This window comes from Penicillium canariense (genome assembly GCF_028826845.1).
Source record: "Penicillium canariense strain IBT 26290 chromosome Unknown utg000004l_segment0_segment0, whole genome shotgun sequence".
Lineage (NCBI taxonomy): Eukaryota > Fungi > Ascomycota > Eurotiomycetes > Eurotiales > Aspergillaceae > Penicillium > Penicillium canariense.
In genome coordinates, this window is record NW_026622731.1 from 4,008,867 (window position 1) to 4,028,563 (window position 19,697).

Here is a 19,697-nt window from a genome sequence, read left to right on the forward strand (position 1 = left end):
CAACTAGTAAATTCACATACGTCAGACGTATAGTTCCGCAGCGGCCCTACTAGCCGCCTTACTAACTAGCCTTTAGCCCTACTACTACGGGATTTATAGCCTTACGGGCACTTAGCTAAGCGAGACCGACGCCTAGGAGTCAGGGGCTATATACGTAAAAGTGATATCCTAGTATAAGGATATATATCTAGAGAAGCAAGCTAGTATAAACGGATTTTTTATCAGCTTAGCTTCTATCTAATATCGACTTTTCCTTTTATCCTATTACTATCACGTCTACGGTAAATTACACTCCCCCCCCTACGTACTATCACCCCGCTTAGCTAAACCCTTAGTAGGGCCCCCGGAGGCAGTAGGTACCCGGATACTCCCGACCGTACCCCTAGATACACTCCCTCCCGAGATCCTCCCTTACTAATACCTAGCTAGAGGTTCGAAATCACTAAGTACCTACCTAAGTAAGTCTCCGTAATAATCTCTTAGCCGTAATAGCCGGCCCTCCCGGCTATTCTTAACTACCCTATTATTGAAAGTCTCTACCTTCTTCGCGAACACTGTCGGAAAACGTCTAAATACGCCGAGGACTACGTCTCGCGACGGGCTAGCGCCGCCTAGGTAAAAGAATTATACGCTATAGTAGATAAGGTTATAGCCCGAGTACTATAGGAATCCTTAGTATCCTATAAGTAGCACGACGTATCTACCTTAGACTAGATCGTCGAAGCTTATAGGTAGTTACCGCAGCTTCGGGGTCCTACTAGTATACCCCAAACCTAGGCGACGCACCCGACGCAGGCGGAACCCTCGCGACCTACGTAATCTATACCCTTAACGTTAAGTATATCCCCGCCGACAGACATACCGGACTAGAAGAATCTTACGCTGTTAATCCGATAGGACGGTGTCACCGTACTATACAGAGATCTTAGCCCCGTATACACCGTACGTAATATCTAAAGGGTGATCGATCGGGTCTACGGGGAAGGCACGGCTATTATTAATACTATACGTAAGCTTAGGAGCGGAGATCTTTAGATCTTCACTCGTAAGGTAAGAGACACCGAGTTCTTAGTTAAAATATACGACGCCTAGCTTCTAAGCCTGCCCTTTAGGACATACGTACGGGTCGTCCCTAGTATATACTCGATCCTAGTATACGGCGTTCTACGGACGATGTTCCCTCGGCGGATTATCGAGTCTGGCGAAGTACGGGAGATTATTCTCTAAGATAATAGCTCTAAGATCCTAGGGTCGAAGATTCTACATATCTACTAGACTAGCGGGCGTAGCGTACTACGTAGCTAGAGGCCTAAAGGCTCTCTAGTTATTAGTTTCTACCGTACGAAGGACGTAAATAAAATACTACAGGAACCGCTCATCCTATAAATATCGCCGTACTGTACGGAACTCTACGACCTATAGGGTATACCTACCTAGTACTACCGCTGTTAAATTTATAGATATATCTAGTGTAGATACCGCTCCCTAATCCGCTGCTCCCTCTATATAGATAACTATATCTAAGCTAACTGTCCGTCTAAAGAAGATCTAGAGAGAAGATACTATACTAACTATAAGGGTCCCTACGCCTCTACAGATAAATCCTACCCGGTATAGACCGAAGCGTCTAGGAAGGCTACAGAGGCAGTCAGGAATAAACCAGCGTTTTTCCCGGAACTACTAGCGTAGCTAGGACCCTAGGAACCCTAGGAACCAGCTAACCTAGCGCCTACACTAGCGATATCTATCCCGATATAGTCCGACGAAGCGTAATAGACAGAGAACACCTCCGTACCGTCGAGCTCGGACGCCCCTTATAAAAGAGGACGCCTAGGCCGGCCTAAGAAGGACGCAGTAACAGTCACTATCTACCCGCCTACGACTCCTACGCCTCTTATACCCGGCATCCGTAAGGTAGCTACCCGAAGCAGCTCCCGTACGAGAACACAAGTAGGTATCCGAGTCCTATAAACCCCTCTAGAGATTATATTAATATCGCCGGAAACGTCGTCGACCGCTAGCTCAGAACCTAGCTCAGAATCAGACGGGATATTAGGTCCCGAAAGATTAGGTACCGATACAGAGATAGAACTATCGGACAGTCTATATAGCCTATTAGAAGGCATATAGTCGGCCGCATCAGACTCAGACGTCCCTCCCTAACCCTTACCGTTTAGTACTCCTCGTAAACACCGCCGCTTAGTATAGTTTAGCGACTAAAGTAGCAATATATAAGGGACCGACTAAGAGAACGCCACCCTAAGCGAGCAACCTTCTAGTAGGATACCGGCGATACTACTAAGGAAGAAACGTAAGTCATCCGGCTACCGCATACCACTACTCTACCTACTAACTTCCCGCCCTAAGAACCGGTACAAATAGTCTAAGCAACGCTTAACTAGGCACGCCTATCTCATAGCTAAAAAGGGACTCTACGCTAACCGGGTACCGTTCAGCAAGCTAGAAGACTAGGCTAAAAAGGAGCGGATAATAACCGAATTCGAGAATACTACGTAAAGGGAAAGGCCAGAGGACCCCGCTATCACAGAGAACCCACCAGCCACAGCCCAGCTAACCACCGCCTAGCTAGCCAGAAAGGACGTCTATCCCGACTACAGATAGTCCAAATCCCATATCGCTAAGAATCCTATAATATAACGTAGAAAACTCCCTAGACCACTACATAGCCCCGCTCCTTCAAGATAAGAAGATCCTAGAATACACTATTCTAGCAATACAAGAGCCGTAGGTATACCAGTACACTAACACCGAAAACACTACACACTTCCCCGGGGAAACCAGAGACCACTTCGACCTCTTTTAGCCATCGGTTCCCCTACCGAACAAACCCAAGGTCTACACTTACGTCCGTAAAGGCCTAAACACACAGCTCGTCTACTATAGCTAGCACTTACTCTTAACCTACGTCACCTCCTAAAGGTATAATTTCTTTATTCACAATATATATAACCCCCCGGAATCTGCCGAAAATCACAGCGTACAGGACCTCCGAGCGGCACTACGGAAGGCAGATAACATTCCGGGGGACAACCACCACATCATCGTAGGCGATTTCAATATCTAGGACCCGCTATAGAGCTCTCCGGGCCTAGTCCAGGCGTTAAACAGGGCAAGGGCGGAGGACTTTAAAATACTAATCGAAAACACCCCCCTTAAGGTCCTTACACTATACAGTCTAGTCACGAGGCCGGCGCTACATTCCTAACCAACCTCCCTCGGTACGACACTCGATCTCTACCTCTTATCCTAGTACCTATAATCTCAGCTACGGTATATACGGGTAGCTTATATCTCAGGGCTCTCCGACTACCTCCCTATTAAATCGGAATTCAATATACGCCTTATACTAAAAAGTCGCCCCTAGCTACGAAACTAGACAAAAATAGACTCGGACAAGCTTAATACGACCCTCGCCCCCCTCCTCGCCGCTACCGATTAACTTCCCCTTATCTATCCGTCCGACATCGATAGAGCCGTTACCGGAATAGTAGACGCCCTTTATACCTCTATCGAGGCAAGCACGCCGTAGCTCCGGCCTACGGACCTCTTAAGGCCCGGCTTTACCTAGGAGTACCGAGAACTACAGAAGAAGGTAAAACGGGCGTATAGGGATATAACCCGGCATCAGGAGCTATACTAGGAGGAGGCACTAGTAATATTAAAAGCGAAATACGTCCGAGCAAAACGAATCAGCCGCAAAAAGATTAAGAGGTTCCGGAACTAAGCCCATCAATAAAAGATCACCGAAGCGGCGGAATCGGGAAGTATAAAATAAATCTAGAACCTCTCGAAATAGGCGAAGGATCGGACGCCCTTCCAAGCGTACACCCCCCTCTTAAGGGGCCGGACGAGCAGCTTCGGTTTAGGCCAAAAGAGAAAGCAGAACTCCTAGTAATAGCATTCTTCCCTACCCCGCTACCGGCAGACCTTAGCAACATTAACAGAAGGTACCTACCGCCCGTAGATATACTACCGATCAACCCCTTAGAAATCGCGAACGCTATACGGAGACTAAAGGCAGACCGGGCACCTAGCCCTAACATAATTCCGAATCGAGTCCTATAAGTAGCGGCGGACGTCCTTACGCCCGCCCTTACCAAAGTATTTAACTAATACCTCTAACTAGGATACTGCCCTATACACTTCCGAGAGGCCTACACCATCGCTCTCCGGAAGCTAGGGAAGGACGACTACTCGGAACCTAAGTCGTACCGGCCTATAGCGCTCCTTAATACACTTAGGAAAGCCCTCGAGGGCGTAATCGCCTTACGACTTAGCTACCTCGCGGAGAAACACTAGCTACTCCCGAGGAATTACTTCGGCGGACGGAAGGGATAGGGTTACGATACCGCCCTTTACGCGGTTACAGAGGCGATACGAAACGCCTAGAAGTCGAAGAAGGTAGCATCGATCCTTTTCCTCGATATATTAGGCGTATTCGATAACGTCTCCTACCAGCGCCTACTATATAACCTAAAGAAGCGTCGGATACCGCCCTTAATCATCGCCTAGGTCGAGTTATTCCTATCGGAAAGATATATAACACTTAAGCTACCGGAATACTCCCGTACCCGTACTAGAGTACACACTAGCATCCCCTAAGGGTCCCTAATTTCCCTAATCCTCTATCTATTCTATAATACAGATATAATAGGCGAAAAACGGCACTCTAGTAACTTCGGATATATCGACGATACGTATATACTTATCACGGGAAAATTAGAGAGCCAAAACTGCAGAACTATTACCCTAGCTTTCAAGGAATACGACAAGTAGGCGTCGACACACGCCTCGGTTTTCTCCCCCTTAAAATTCGCCCTAGTACACTTCTATTACCCGTACCCCTACCCGAACGTCGGACGACGACGACGGTAGGCAACAGAGGCGGAGACCGCCCTAAACACCCGCCCAGTCGACCTCGGTAACGGACGAATCGTTAAACCTCGCAAATCGGCAAAGCTCCTAGGGGTTAAACTTAATTCCTACCTCTTCTTCGAGGATCATCTTAAAGAAATCGATAAAAAGTACTCTAAAGGACTATAAACGGTAGCAGCCCTCGGCAAATCGAAATAGGGCCTTAACATCAAATAGAAACGGATGATTTATAACGCATACATCGCCCCTAGGGCTATATATCCATCCTCGGTCTAGCACCTTCCGCGGATATAAGGCTAGAAAGCCCGCTATAATAAGTAGGTCCGCCTACTTAACGCCATCTAAAGACGAGCAGGCCTAGGTATCTCGGGGGCCTTCCGAACGGTCAGCGGGGACGCCCTTAACGCGTAGCTCTACCTCCAACCGATAGCGCTTAGGCTTAAAGAAAACCGCTACAAAACACTCTCCCGCCTCGGCACTTCTCCCGCCTACGCCGCTATCCGAAACAGACGAACGTACTACAGGAAGCCGCTATACTAGTTACCGATAGAGCACGCCGAGGAAGAACTCTCACTTCGAGCGGATTACGAGATAGACGACTTAGAATACCGCCTCCCCTTCGTAGTACCCCCGTAGTAGCAGCCCCCCCGGTAGATATTACGGAAACTAAAGCCGAGGCGTTATTTATACACGATATTAACTATACAGTCTTCCTAGACGTCCCTCGCCTATATACAGACGGATCGGCACACCACGACGAGGTAGGCGCCTCAGCGTACTATAAGTCACCGTTCGCGGAGGAGATAGCCTTTCTAGGGCCTAAGTCTACGAGGAATATATATACGGCAGAAATAACCGGGATCCTCCTAGCGCTCTACATCGCTACGTCTAACGAGGGATTCTATCGAGATATCGTAATTTACTTAGATAACTAGTCCGCCCTTTAGGTTATAAAAAACCCCTAGTAGGGGTCGGGACAATATATCATCACAGAAGCTATACGCCTACTTAACGAGCGTACGATAAAAGGCTAGCGTACGTCCTTCTACTAGATACTAGCACACTCGGAGGTACCTAGTAACGAACATACGGACTAACTAGCTAAGTAAGTAACCGGATAGCGCACAGAGAAAAAGGACTACCTCGGGCCTCGCGCCCCGCCCCCTCCGGGAATCACGCTAAAGACTCTCTAATCATCCGTTAATACCTAGATTCACAGTACAATCAAGCAACAATAGGAGGACGACTAGAGTAACCCTCCTACGGGCGTTTCGGGCTAAGCCTTAAAGAAAATCATACCCTAACTCTTAAAATCATGTCTTAAGCTCTTTTACGGGCTATCGGCGGCAGAGCGGGCCGCGATCGTCTAGGCGTATACCGGCTACATCGGGCTAAATACCTCGCTCTACCACATCGGCAGAGCAGACACAGCTACCTACCCCGGATACGAGGATAACGAAACAGCCTACTATATTATCCTCTTCTACCTAGCGTACGGTAATCTTCGACGGACTACCTAGCCTCACGGACCCCCCTTATTAATAGAACAGGCCCTAAACGACGTAAAATACGTTAAGGAAACTGCTAGTTTCCTACTAGCGACAGGCCGACTTACCTACCTAATTCTACCGCCGGACATCGGAAGCTTAGACCAGGACTCGGACTCGGACGACTAACCACCGCAGGACACTAAGGTACTTCTCTCTAGATCGACGGCAGATAAGCCTACATAAGGACGCCGGATTAACTATATAGGAAGGCTTTATATAGGGATTACGAGTGTAACACGCGACTATCTCCGATTTACCGCACTCCTATCTCTCAATCCACTAGAATTCAATATCCTATAGGGAACCTTACCTTACAAGACACAACCGTCAGTACGCACTACGGGAGCACTACCGAACTAAGGGACAGAGATACCAGGGGACATACAAACGAGGACAATAACGGGAGATAGATACACAAGGGGCGCTAGACACACAAGAACAAACGTTAGACCCAAGAAAAGATATTGAACACTTACAGAAGCACACCTCGAAAGGCACGTAAAAAGCCCCACCTCAGAACCGCACGCTACGCCGCACCACAAGCCGCACAAACAAGCCGCACAAGCAAGCCGCACGCGAGAAGACAGAAGAGGAAAGGGCGCGAGAGTCACAGCGAAGAGGAAAGAAGTGCAGGGACCAAACGAAGAAGTAGGGAGGGAAATAACGAACTGGCCAAACAGAGGGAAATTTGTACATATAGGCATCTCCCCCATGGTTCACCGGCCTCGTAGCCGCTGGCAACTCGGAAAGAGCCCCAGAAGGGAGCTGTAATCGAGTATAAGGCAATAATCAATCAATCAATCAATCAATCAATGTCAAAACACATCGGAGTCTCGGCAAAACTAGCACTCGTACCTACCTTAGTATCCATCAAATTCATGTAGTCATCGCGAATTTGGAAGTATCTTCCGATCAAAGACATAAAATCTGCAGAGATTGCTCTAAGCAGTATTTTCAGTCTCATGGCTAAGAATTCCAGGGAAATATGTAGAACAAATACCTATCGTGGAGCGAAGACGCACTCTGTAACATTAATCGTGCAATCAATCTGAACAGACCCCCCCCCTCTCTAGACGCAGAATGTTAGCATCCAATCCTGTGGGATCCTTGTACAAAATTTGGATGGAACATACTTTGGGTAACCATCCCTAGGTATTCCTCTTCCGAGGGACATTCGCCTTGCCGCGTCCAGTGTAAGCCAAAGCTTTGGCCAATGAACAAGTTTCGAAGTTCATCAACAAGTATAGTCATGCACTGAGGGTCATCGAGGTTGCGGGCCTCGTCTATGACGTCTATGAGCATGTAGTTCGCAAAATTGATAGTCAACGCAGGACCAAAAACTGTGTGAGTAGCAGGGTTGTCCCGCCGAAGGGGAATCTTCGATATCATCCAGCCTATGACCATCAACAACTGTGTAATATTTCGAGATCAACTCCATCTTACATAAGAGACGAGCTGTGTAGCTTCTGCGCTATCGATTTTACTGTCTTGACTGTACGACTGGGAAGACCCAGCCAGACATTCAATCCGTCAATAAGAGCTTCACGAACACCCTTTGAGGGAAGAGAATTGATATATTCGAAGGGAGCAAGTAGAAGCTGGAAGAATCCGCAACGTCAGCGCAAGGTGGGAATTTGATTATTTGAGAGAACAGGAGAATAGACCTCAGTACCCAAATGTACTGTGTTTTGGGGGTTTGAAGTCATTAGTGAAATCTTCCAATGATGTCACTGAAGATCTGCTTGACGGGCTGGATTTGGGGGTCCCCGTAGACGACAAACTGCTCTCGGAATCTGTATGTTCTTGAGCAGAATGCTCCGAGATTGCGACTGAGCCCCTTCGGTCCTGTTCATTTGACGTATCCTTCTTATCATCGGTGCCGCTTTGCAATAGGGCTTCTCCCTCAGCACAGAGCTCGGGATGGTATCGAGGGCACCGGAGGCTCCAAGCAATATTCCCTGGGAATTGAAAGGCCAACGTTCTCAAGTACTCACATAACTTCCGAGGGCATTGTTCTTTGTCCGCGATAAAACTATCCATTCGTTGCTGGAATTCTACTTCATAGCCACGCACTACCTGTCGAACTTTCTCCTTCGCCTCGGCAATGGAAATGTTTTCCCACTTCATGTATAGCCACACAGCATTTGTCATAGTGCCGGCTTCGTATGTCTTATCTGGTTGTTGGAACTCTTTCCACTCGATGTCGAAGGAATAGTACTCATTAGCCAGCCCAAGAGCCGCAAAGCATGGTTTAACGATCGGGGCAACACGTTCTTCTTCTTCCTTGGCCAAGAGGATGCCCATGCCGAAACGCATCACGGCATCGACAAAACTAGAAATAGGTCAAAATCCTGAAATAATTTTTTGGCCTCTAGGCGCTCGTATGGACGGTTAAAAACTCACGGAGCACCCGTGTCAATGATTCGATAATCGACATAATCTTCAATATTGTCGAAGATGCAGGATTTGTCGCGAGAGGCGGTCGTCGCAACCATTTCCTTCCAGGCTGCGATCACCACTTCAGCACAAGGCTTGTCAATTGCCAGAAGCTCCAGCAGCATCTTAGACTGTATTTGTTTCGTTCCAGTCGTTGATCGTACAGTGCGGTACTCGGTTTCATTCAAGACAATATTATCGTTTCCTTTATCCAACTTCATCGGCATTAGCATCTGTTACTGACCTTGCCGAGATTAAGTGCACTGATGCTTACCGACACCTTTGATACAGATTCAAGTACATTGTCGTACAAAAAAGCATCTGAGAAAATGGACATGCATGTCAGCTTTCGTGTTCTCAAGTTCGCACATACCAAAGCTTGGCGCAAATCACTTACATTCAAAAATATCCGAGACGAGTGCTAGCCTCTCAGGCTTGCACCGTGGTAGAACTACCGATGCAAAATTCCCGTCGAGGGGATTGCAACAACCCCACCGCTCAATTGGGCCAATGTATTTCCTCCAGTCATCGCGACAGCAAAAGGATCCTTCGTTCGCGTTCTCCTCATGCTTATGGCGGCGGAGTGTGTAGTTAGGGCAGAGCCCATCTATGTTGGACTCCTGTCGTCTCACTCGGTAAGATGTGTCGTCTGGTTCTGATTGAGTGTTGTGGTAATCCATTGCTTCGAAACTCAGTGGCTAGCCATATGGAAAATGGTGGACTTCCTCGGAGGATGCTCAGAGGCTGTCCTATGTCTACAACCCGCGCGCATGATATATGTTGTTGACACATTCGTGCAACCATGGGTCCGAGATGACTTCATTTGGCGGTAAGCGATGTTTATCATTCCCTTCGGGTTCGTGCGCGGTGGGTCGGATGGGGCACACGGTGGCACATCATAATGCCGTGCCATAGCTACAGGCCTTTTCCACAAGATGGTAGAGGACGAGCCGATGCATGTGACATCAGATCTATGTCACACGGGGCGAATTTTTGGTCGTAAGATGAGAACTCGAATAGTTATGGAGCTGCCGTCGAGCTCAGACGGGAGTAGGAGAGTGGATCTTGTTCAATTCGGCATGGGGGGAGCACGAACCGGTTCGTTCCAGGTTCCAGGTTCCCCAATGGTAGCATAATTGGCTAGGAGCTATCTCAATCGAAACTTAAAGTCCCTAGAGATTCGTAGAACAACAACGAGCTTCGTTGCCATTCATTGCCATCCGTCCGCATATCTGACACCACCCGATCTGTATAGATGCGTCATGTCGCATATTTTGATATTCACGCAAATTCCTGTTCAGCCAGATCTGTACTTCAAAATAACCTGATCTCGAAAAAGAGACTCTCTTATCTCTTCCCCGGGGTCATAAAAGCTGGAAGACCCGGGCTCGCCCCCGGGATTCCATTCTTATATAATCCTGCACAATCACCAGTAGTCAGCGGACATGGCGGCTCCTCCCGAATGCGATGAGTCGCTTACGACGGTTATGCAATTATGCGCTGAACGAGATCTTTTGACGCGGCCCGAGGGCCTCGAAAGTGGCGATCTATCCAACGGGGTATCAGACCCGCCCACTCTCTTGCATGTTGCTGTTATGCTGACCTTTTGTTTCTTGCTTTGGTCTGTTTGGAGCTCACATCCACAGACGGTTTTTAACCGCCCGTCGATTCGATCCCGATGCTGCCCTTAAGCAATTCCAAGAAGCATCACAGTTTCGCCGAGAGAAGCATATCGTCAAGCTTTATGACATGGTTGAGATTACTGATTTTGAGCAAGCTCGCCAATTTGTGAATTTTCGCTTTCCATATTCGATTTCAAGTCAGAATACTATACTAATTTGGCGATACAGCACCCACATTGAACGGGTCGTACAGACAAAAGAGGCTTACCGATATGCATGTTTAATCTTTCTTGTCTTGATAAAAGAAACCTAGCGTGCTGGGAAAAGACATGCCATACCGCCACTTGGTCAAATTCACAGACCAAGGCAAACCGACCGCCAGAGCCCGATATGTTGCAGCTTGCCTCGGTCTTCCACGACAGTTTGAATCGTCTGGTGTTACCCCTCTGCTCTATGATGACCGACAGGCCGAACCCTTTGGTACCAATCACCAGCTCCATATATCTCGTGGACGCATCCGGCTTGGGATTGAAGCAGGGATGGAGCTTAAGATACTTTGCCCAAGAAATCAGTTGGTTGCTATCAACATGTTATCCGGAGACCATCCAGCGCGTCTTTGTAGGTGGCCACCTGACATTGCATGTACGTGTTGTACGAATATTAACATCAACCATACTAGGTGTGTAATGCTCCCTCGTATTTTTCCACGATCTGGAAATATTTGAAATCGTGGGTCGACCCAAATACGGCAGAGAAGATTGTGGTGCTCAGTAGCCCGGAGGTCTTACCCACCCTTGAGGAGTACATCGATAATAGCAACATTCCGACTGCATTTGGCGGTGGTTTTTCCTTCAGGCACGGAATGCTACCAGAGCTAGATGATAATATCTGGCGGCATTTCAGCTGGAGACTCCCAAGTCGCCCTCTGCCTCCTGGGCCCATCAAGTGGATCGAGATAGCGGATGGTCGGATAACGGCACTCGCTGTTGGTGGCGAAGCAGGGTCTAAGAGAACTGAAACGATTGCGACCTTAGATCCTGTTAAAAACTGATTCGGCAGATCGAGCGCCGAACCGATGGTTTTCAGTGTGTTTGACACTGATACGGCACATAATGCTCTCCTCGAGGACCTATCAGCGATTATTAGGGGATATATTTCGCTAAGCGTCTAAAATAATCACAATAAACCGCAAAGAGCACTCTAGAGCATCTGAATGACGTTAGATTGGATAGAGTCTTAGCATACAGAGTAGGGCGGGGACTCCCACTCCGGTTTCCTAAGAGGTGCTGCTTAGGTGTGATGGGCACATTCGAAATTGGCCGTTCAGTCACTCTTGCTTGCACACAGTGTCGGAGAAAAGAAGACTAAGGTTAAACCCCAGAAAACCTACTCCTAGGTTTAACGATAGGGCCGACATGATATCCCCGACAAAGTATTCTGGAACGATGCCGTGCATAAGATGTGTAACCGAAATATACTATTGTTCATATGACTAAACCGGTGATCGCCGATGCAAAGAGATATAGAGCCCGGTTATCGAACTTCTATACAACTTTTGAGAATCCTTGTTTTTGTAGTTGATTAACCCCTACTTAGCTAACCAGTTGGTTATAACTATCGTATTTTTGCCACGTGCGCATATCTGAGCACGTCATAGCCCTCTTTCTCTTTCGATGTTGCAGATCTGTTAATTCTTTCCTGACCGGCTCTCTGCGGTATTTGTTAGGCGAGAACGCTAAGCTTACGGCCTTCATATATAGGCAGATATTAATAGAAAGTAATCCATGATACCAACGACCAACGTTTAAAGCGTGGCGATGCTAACTTGTTCTGGTCGCTTCCACGGGCGTCGTTCTATAAATTAGCCTAAGACTCTGTTACGCCCTTACAGGGGAGGATGTCCTTAACGTCTTTCTTGGCAATCTAGCCCTCCCGCTTATCCGTACAGACGGCTTAGACGGCTTAGACGACTCTTTGAACAATCTCGCATCCGATCTCGCGCTCTTCCTATCTCTTTTTCGTGAACAGATAACGAAATAGTACCTTAACGAGAGCATTGCTCATCATGATAACTTGATTTTCGCAATGCCGCCAATAGATATACTGATAGCGGTTGTCTCTGCAATTCGAGTATTTGGAAGCCCGTCGCTCCGCGCCTTCATCGGCAAAGCTTAGGAAGGAAGAGGAAATTCAGAGACCGGATTATGCTCCTCTACAAGCCGGGACATATCCATGCTCTATAACAATGGCGGCATTGCGTGCGTCTTTGGTCGTCCGAATATTCTGGGGTTTATTCACAAACTATCAATAATACTTCGTAGATGGGATAGCGGGGATATACACGACTCAATAATATATTTAAGAGGCAAGGAATTTTGGCATAAGACAGAGAAAAAGGCTTGAGCTCAGCCAATTATGACCCGTCTGCCGCTGCGTCTGGGATATAACAGAAAGCCGTACTCAATTTTTTTTGCAACTTTTTAATGACCAAGTTCCTAATCCAGAGCCAATTTTCCCTTACTTCTGACCGCAGCAATAATGATACAATATGTAATAGCAAATTTTTTAAGCACTCCATAAACTGTTTTACTCCTTAAACTCAACTTCCTTTCCACTTTTCATTCCTATAGCAGCGTAACTAACAGGATCTGTCGTAATAGTAAATAATTGCTCAGTTGTGTCTATCCTGGAGAGCTTACCCAGCTGCTGTAAGATGACTTGTTCCCCAGGCATAAAATGAACATCTTGCGTGCACTTGAGCTCAACACTGGAATTTGGAGTTTGATAAATAATGACCCGGTCAACTTCTCCGGTAACATATTCCATTCCATCGGGCTCAATCATTTTGCCACCAATCTGAGCACCGACGTGGCTTCCCTCTTGTAGGGTTATAGGATCGCGGTCGAAATATGCTTTAGGCATACTGGAGATTCGCGGTACATTCACAAATGAGGATCTTCAATACGATAAAGATATTAGTGAAATTGGATTGAAAGTACTCTTGAGTTTCTAGCACAAATATATAATAGGCTCGCTAGAAGGCCGATATCTTATAGCGACGAATTGGGGCCAAGCCGCTTTCATCATTGTGACATCATCCATCCTGTATATGATGAGGTGGAGTTAGGTAGAGACGTAATGTAAAATCATCACCTAAATTCATCTATTTCGGCAGATTATTAAAGAAGATTAACTAAACTCCATGGAATGCCGCTTTGACTGCCCTTCGGCAGTAGTTGCAGTGTGAAGTGGGGGACGCGATTAGCAGCATCTCGAGTCTGCTGGGAGGCTCAACTGAAGGGACACAGTCTCGCGAGCCAGGGCGGTCAAGGCCATTCTGGACGCCGAGGTGTCACAACAGTTTCGCGCTTCAACAATTCTCGGCTTTAGCTTTCCTCGTTGCCCCGACCTCTTGACTAGCTTCGGCTTCCGCTAGAATACGAGACTTCATTACTTTAACCTTCTTCATATCTTCCTCTTCCTTCAGAGCTTAAGGTTTTTTCTCTGTCTTAGCCTTTTACCTGGCTTTGGCTCCCTCTAGAGATTAGGCCTTTGCTTCCACCTTGGTTTAAGCATGTGGTTCGGCTTCAGTTATATGTGGAACCGCTTAGTGGAGGAGGTGAAAGCAATTTAACTTTGTTACCATAATATTGCCAAAGCTCCATATACATACCGACTTCCATCATCGTGGCATCTTCAATGATTTAAGGCAGCCCCGATGTTTTCGCCTGTCGGCGGGCCCCTATTGCTGTGGCCAATGTCTCCATATAGTGTCTTTCAGCCCACCCTTGGGCCTGGGAACGAGATACCCCACCCCAAAGGGCTTGACTGTTATGGACCCAGTTATCAGACTGGAATTGCTTAAAATCTCTGCTGCCTCCTTGATAGACAAGGATTGCGGAAAACCCCGGCTAAGTGGTTGTCAAGACGATATTTAGTTCAAGAACCATAGCCAGGTATCTTTAATATCTATCAGCGGCCTTAAGAAATTAGGGAATTACTAATTCTAGCTCTATATATATAGTACTAGGATAGGAAGGGCTTCATGACAGTGGCGTTCACTAGGTCGTACTTTTCCTTTCCCCCAAAATCAGCATCCATGTCATGTAGCTGCTTGAGGCTTTGGGCTTAGACAAAATCGTATCGACTTTTATATCTCGACAGAAACCGCCCAAGGTGCATCGAGCCTCGTTCGACTTATACGTAGGCCGGCATTTTTTGGAGCTGATGTGGGCTTTCTCTCGGCAATGGAGATGCATCTTTTGGCTAGTTGGGATGGGTGGGACAGGAAAATCGACTATTTCTCGCACAGTGGCAATATCCGTCAGCAATAACAACTCACTAGGGGCCAACTTCTTGAAGAGAGGTGGGGGTTTTCAATTAGTATTCCCCAGCTACTCTCTTCCATCTAGCAGGCAGTCCATGACGACTCAGGCATTGCAGAGAAGACCATGAAGAAGCAGTTTAATAAACTACTCCTTTAGCCACTCCCTAGTTAAAATCAGCTGATTTTAATACAATAATCTCCTGGGATACCTTGGGCAGGCCCTCATCTGAATATTGTCTATATCAGATTTTATTTTACATCCGCCCACCGGGCCAATAGTCCAAAGAGGTTCCAAAATGTTTCCAAAGAGCTTTTCTGCTTAATCCTAGACAGCGCCTTATATTCTTGCCTTGTCGCAAATTCTAGGCCTAGTTGAGGAATGCATATAGGATACACATAATACGTTATTTAACTCTTCTAGTGGATTTTTGCGGGAGGCTAACAGAGAATCTAAACAATACCTAAGTCTTCAAACTTCAAAGAAGGATCCCCTAGGAGTATTACTACGTACTATTAATATCGAGCCTCGACTCGGTGAATCTATTTCCGTGATTAGCTCGGAAGGATTAGTTTAGGTCGCCTAAAAAGTAAAGATAGGGCTAGGACGCAAGCGGGAAGGACGGTAAGAGAGAGGGAAAGTTTAGCCGATAGGCCTCGTCAGCGCTTTAGGGATATTCAAGGCGTCGGGTGAAGAATAGAGGGGCTTCAGGCCATTTAGGTGAAGGGGCTGAAGAGTAGAGCGATAAGGGTAGTCGTCCTAATGAATTAGGAAAATGGTGAATAAAAAACATACAACAGCCAGGATTCGCATGTGGTCACCCACCATACTACTAACTGGCCGGCGTGTGGCTTAAGTACGGCTGAGCGGACGGGAAGCCCTGTTCTCCACACCCTATGGTCGTATGTACTAAAGACCAAACTAAGAAGTTACATAATGCTCACAAAAAGCTATAGTTTTCATTATAAGTGGAAGGATTCTTGGATAGCGCGAATATATATACCACGATGATAAAGACTAGAGAGATATAGTCTAAAGCATCGACTATAACAGGAATAAATAATAATATTTAGAGTGGCGTGAGTGAATAAGACTTGAAGATTAAAAGTAAAAGCAAAAAATCAAAATAAATCAAAATATAGAATAGCCAGGATTCGTATATAGTCACCCACTATACTAATAACTAACCGCTATAAAGCTTAAATGCGGCCAGTAGGGGTGAGAGGGGTAAGTGCGTAATAGATAGGGTAAGAATTGGGGTGAGAATGGGTAGGAGTTATGCGCCGTCACGCGCCCGATGCACTGACCCGCTTAACTGAACTGAGAAGTGCACGCAATTGGCCTGTATCCTTTCACCTGAAACGCTCGCCCTCTTGGCATCTGCATAGAGCCATCGTATATGGGCGGTTAGCACGGAGTTAGTAAGGTTGGTTTGGTCAATGATGCCCCCTTAGCCCTGATGCCCTATACTGAAGTGAGACTACTGGTTTGTTGACTACCACGTAAGACAACGGCTAACAGAGCTGGAAGCCATACACCTACACCGCAATCCTACTTCTATCAAACACCGTCCCTAAGACCATTTATCTTACAAAGCTCCTAGCTAAGATGTGTTAATAATTCTTGCAAGAATATTAGCCTGTTACAAGAAAGTCATGTTTCACTCCCGTTTCATATTCAGAAGCCACCCAAGATCTCAGTTGGGAAATCCCAATGAGCAACGTGATTGGCATAGACCCCTGTTCGTAGAGTCCACATCGCGCTTGACTAGAGCTGCAGCTAGGTCTCCGACAATCACACTGGGGCGGTGCTCAACTTTTCCTTTAAAAAGGGGCTCTAACACCAATACACCATTACATCCAAACTTGCACTCGAGTTCCAACTCGCCTACTGGCAGTAAGATCAATAACAGGCCCCATATGGATCCTCGCCCTTCCGACCTTGTGCTCGACAGCCGTATACAAGTTGAATTTAGCACCAACTTCACGTATCGGTTCACTGTACAGTCGAAGGTATCTTCTACTCGCCATGTCAGACGAAGGCAGCACAAGGAGACATGGCAGGTGGTAAAATTACTGGGAAGTGGATCATTTGGTACTGTTTCTTTACAGGAATACTTGCCGAGCGAGTGCCAAGCGGAACTGCAGGCCGTGAAGATGATCAAAAAGGCCGTCGTCTCTGACGGAATCGATTATTATAAGGAACTTGAAGCGATTGCGAAGTTCTCGCAGAAAAAAGTACGGTACTTAAATCTCGGCAACTAGCTGTATTAACATCCGGTCCAGCAGATAGGGCTGACGGTGTATTCTAGTATGAGGGCCTTTTTGTCGAGTTCATTGGCTGGTATGAGAGTGATGATTCTGTGTTCATTGCTATGGAGTATATGGAACATGGTGATCTGGATGTCCATCTAAATGCGCCATTGCCCGAACCTGAGGCTCAGGAAATCACATTGCAGATAGCGGAAGGTCTCAAGCTCCTCCACGAAAATGGATTTGCTCACCGAGATCTTAAACCTGCGGTAACACAGTCCTCAGCTGAGGGAAAGATGAATATTGCTGACAAGAGCAGAATATCTTTGTGTTCCGCAAGGGCCCTGATTGGTGGGTCAAAATCGGCGACTTTGGATTCAGCAAACGCGTCACTGAGAAGGACGGACTTCAAACATGGGTTGGAACACCAGTTTTCCTTGCCCCGGAGGTTCAGATGCTGTATTCCTCCGGCATGAACGACGATGATACTCTATATCATTATACAGAGAAAGTCGACATATGGGCGCTGGGCGTGATCACCTTCTATATGATCTTCCATGAATATCCATTCACCCCCAGGAAGCCCATTGGTCTGCTACAATATGTTCAGGGAGCAGATCTTCCCTTCCCAAAATCCTCGCGGTCAGGAATTAGTCATGGGTGTATTAGCTTTATTAAGGCCGCCATGGCTCCGAATGCCTCGAACAGATTGTCTGCAAAGGAAGCCATTGAATCTGAGTGGCTAAGGCGGGCGGACATCCCAGTCGCGGAAATAGCAAGCTTGCAAATAAGTGAGCGTAAACTTCCGGACAGCGCTTCGGTTCAGAATTTGGAGGACGCAAGATTGGGACCTACACAAGGTCCGAGCATGGGAGCAGTCAACAAGGGCAATAGTATATCTCCTACTTGCGCCGACATGCCCGCGCACGAAATGCAAGTCAGCCCGGGGTCATCCGCCAGAGAGGGTTGCACTACATCAGAGTCAGAACCATCACCTACGCAAGAAACTCGAACTGGATCTGCATCACACAAGGACGCGGTACAATTGCAACTGGACAGATTGCAGTCAATTCATACTCAGGGTGTGCAACTTTTTCGCAGGAAATTCTTCCGCGAAGCTGAAGACAAGCTTCGACATGCCGCCAAGGCACGCAAAAAACTCCTTACTTTGAAGCACTCGGACACTCGAAACTCCTATCATTGCCTGGGCGTGCTTTATTACCATATGTCCAAGTATTCACAAGCCGAACAACTGTTTCAATGGGTACTGGAAGTCCAGGAGAAGCTGTACGGTCCCAGAAATCAATCCACACTCAAATCACGGTATTGGATCGGAGTCGTGATGATCCGAGACGGGAGACTTCAAGAAGGAATGGCTGTGCTGCAGTCAGTGGTGAAACTCCAACAGGATGTCCTTGGGCCGAATCACCCAGAGACCCTTCTCACATTATCTGAGATTGAGCAGCAGAAACCTACTCCGACCTTGGGACTTCAAGGTAGCACTTCTTCGCAGCAAAATTCCGCCTCGCTGCAGCTGCTAGAGATTGAGAAAGCCACAGAGTCCATGCAGAAATCTATTCGGGAACTTAAATCTAGATTGGGGCCAATCTCCCCGCGATGTCAGGAACTTCGAAAAATTGCGAGAGTGAGATTACCATTCCATCTTCCCCGTTTCCCACCAATCTTGAAGGACGATTCACACCCATACAAAGTGAAAATCCATTACCGCACTATGGCAGAACTCGGTCAGAGGCTGCACGGGCATGGAGATTACCATGTTGCCCAAGATAAGCTCGAATTGGCAGTGAAAGGTCTGAAAGAGGTTTTTGGGCCAACGCATACCGAGCCCCTGAAAGCCCTCTACTGGCTTGGCCGTAATCAATACGAGCTGGGTCAATACAAAATCGCGGAAGATCTATTCAGAGAAGTGATGGATGGATTCACTAAGAGTTTGGGGAAAAGCGATAGGGAGACACTGAATGCTTTGCATGCTACTGCACTAGCGCTTTCTAAGCAAGGAAAGTATAAAGAGGCTGAATCCATCTTTCTCTCTGCGTTCAATGGATTCAAACAGAAATATGGCTCATCTGACCAGGATGCAATGCGCTCCCTCTTCCAGCGTGGATTTGTCTTATGCAAACAGAAGGAGTTCAAACAGGCTGTATCAATCCTCGAAAAGGCTCACCGAGGCCTCAGACACTTCACAGGACCGAGAAGTGACGAGACAACTGAGTGTGCTTATTGGCTTGAACGTGCATCTAGGCGTTGCGGAGGTACCATAAAGTCAAAGAAGTTTCGCGTCCGACTTCCACCCCCAGGAAGCAACACAGCACGCACAGATCAACAAGCTATTGGCTAGGGCTAGCTACATATCGTCGATGAGAGTACGATCAAGCAATTATGTTCCTAAATCAAGCACTGAGGAACATAACACCATTGCTGGTGAAAGTTGGCTCGTCGAACAAACCGACGCCTATACGATCCTACTAGTAGATCTTGTTTCCGAATGTTTCGTCTATCCTACGAGTTCTGTGCGGAACTCCTCAGTGCTCCTTAGCAATTCGTGATATCTAGATGGAGGGCAATATTCATATCGGGGTGAGAGAATCAAGGTTC

General features: G+C 47.1%; 6 protein-coding genes across 6 annotated transcripts; 3 read left to right on the forward strand and 3 right to left on the reverse strand.

The window, feature by feature from the left end:
- Positions 1-7,251: 7,251 nt before the first annotated feature.
- On the reverse strand, positions 7,252-7,850 carry N7482_007714 (uncharacterized protein; the record flags this gene model as incomplete). Its single annotated transcript, XM_056689838.1, has 3 exons — positions 7,252-7,446; positions 7,505-7,515; positions 7,580-7,850. 3 exons carry the CDS (start codon positions 7,848-7,850, stop codon positions 7,252-7,254), a joined length of 477 nt encoding a protein of 158 aa, XP_056542267.1.
- Positions 7,851-8,111: 261 nt separating this feature from the next.
- N7482_007715 (terpene synthase family protein) lies at positions 8,112-9,103 on the reverse strand (the record flags this gene model as incomplete). Its single annotated transcript, XM_056689839.1, has 2 exons — positions 8,112-8,778; positions 8,850-9,103. 2 exons carry the CDS (start codon positions 9,101-9,103, stop codon positions 8,112-8,114), a joined length of 921 nt encoding a protein of 306 aa, XP_056542268.1.
- Positions 9,104-10,327: 1,224 nt separating this feature from the next.
- Positions 10,328-10,744, forward strand: N7482_007716 (uncharacterized protein; the record flags this gene model as incomplete). The annotated part of the gene is made up of 3 exons (XM_056689840.1): positions 10,328-10,421; positions 10,516-10,670; positions 10,733-10,744. 3 exons carry the CDS (start codon positions 10,328-10,330, stop codon positions 10,742-10,744), a joined length of 261 nt encoding a protein of 86 aa, XP_056542269.1.
- A 36-nt stretch (positions 10,745-10,780) lies between these two features.
- On the forward strand, positions 10,781-11,555 carry N7482_007717 (SEC14 family lipid-binding protein; the record flags this gene model as incomplete). Its single annotated transcript, XM_056689841.1, has 2 exons — positions 10,781-11,122; positions 11,184-11,555. The coding sequence occupies 2 exons, from the start codon at positions 10,781-10,783 to the stop codon at positions 11,553-11,555; spliced, it is 714 nt and encodes a 237-aa protein (XP_056542270.1).
- Positions 11,556-13,090: 1,535 nt separating this feature from the next.
- Positions 13,091-13,426, reverse strand: N7482_007718 (uncharacterized protein; the record flags this gene model as incomplete). The annotated part of the gene is made up of 2 exons (XM_056689842.1): positions 13,091-13,152; positions 13,204-13,426. The coding sequence occupies 2 exons, from the start codon at positions 13,424-13,426 to the stop codon at positions 13,091-13,093; spliced, it is 285 nt and encodes a 94-aa protein (XP_056542271.1).
- Positions 13,427-16,748: 3,322 nt separating this feature from the next.
- On the forward strand, positions 16,749-19,440 carry N7482_007719 (uncharacterized protein; the record flags this gene model as incomplete). Its single annotated transcript, XM_056689843.1, has 4 exons — positions 16,749-16,895; positions 16,941-17,066; positions 17,141-17,350; positions 17,401-19,440. 4 exons carry the CDS (start codon positions 16,749-16,751, stop codon positions 19,438-19,440), a joined length of 2,523 nt encoding a protein of 840 aa, XP_056542272.1.
- Positions 19,441-19,697: the final 257 nt, after the last annotated feature.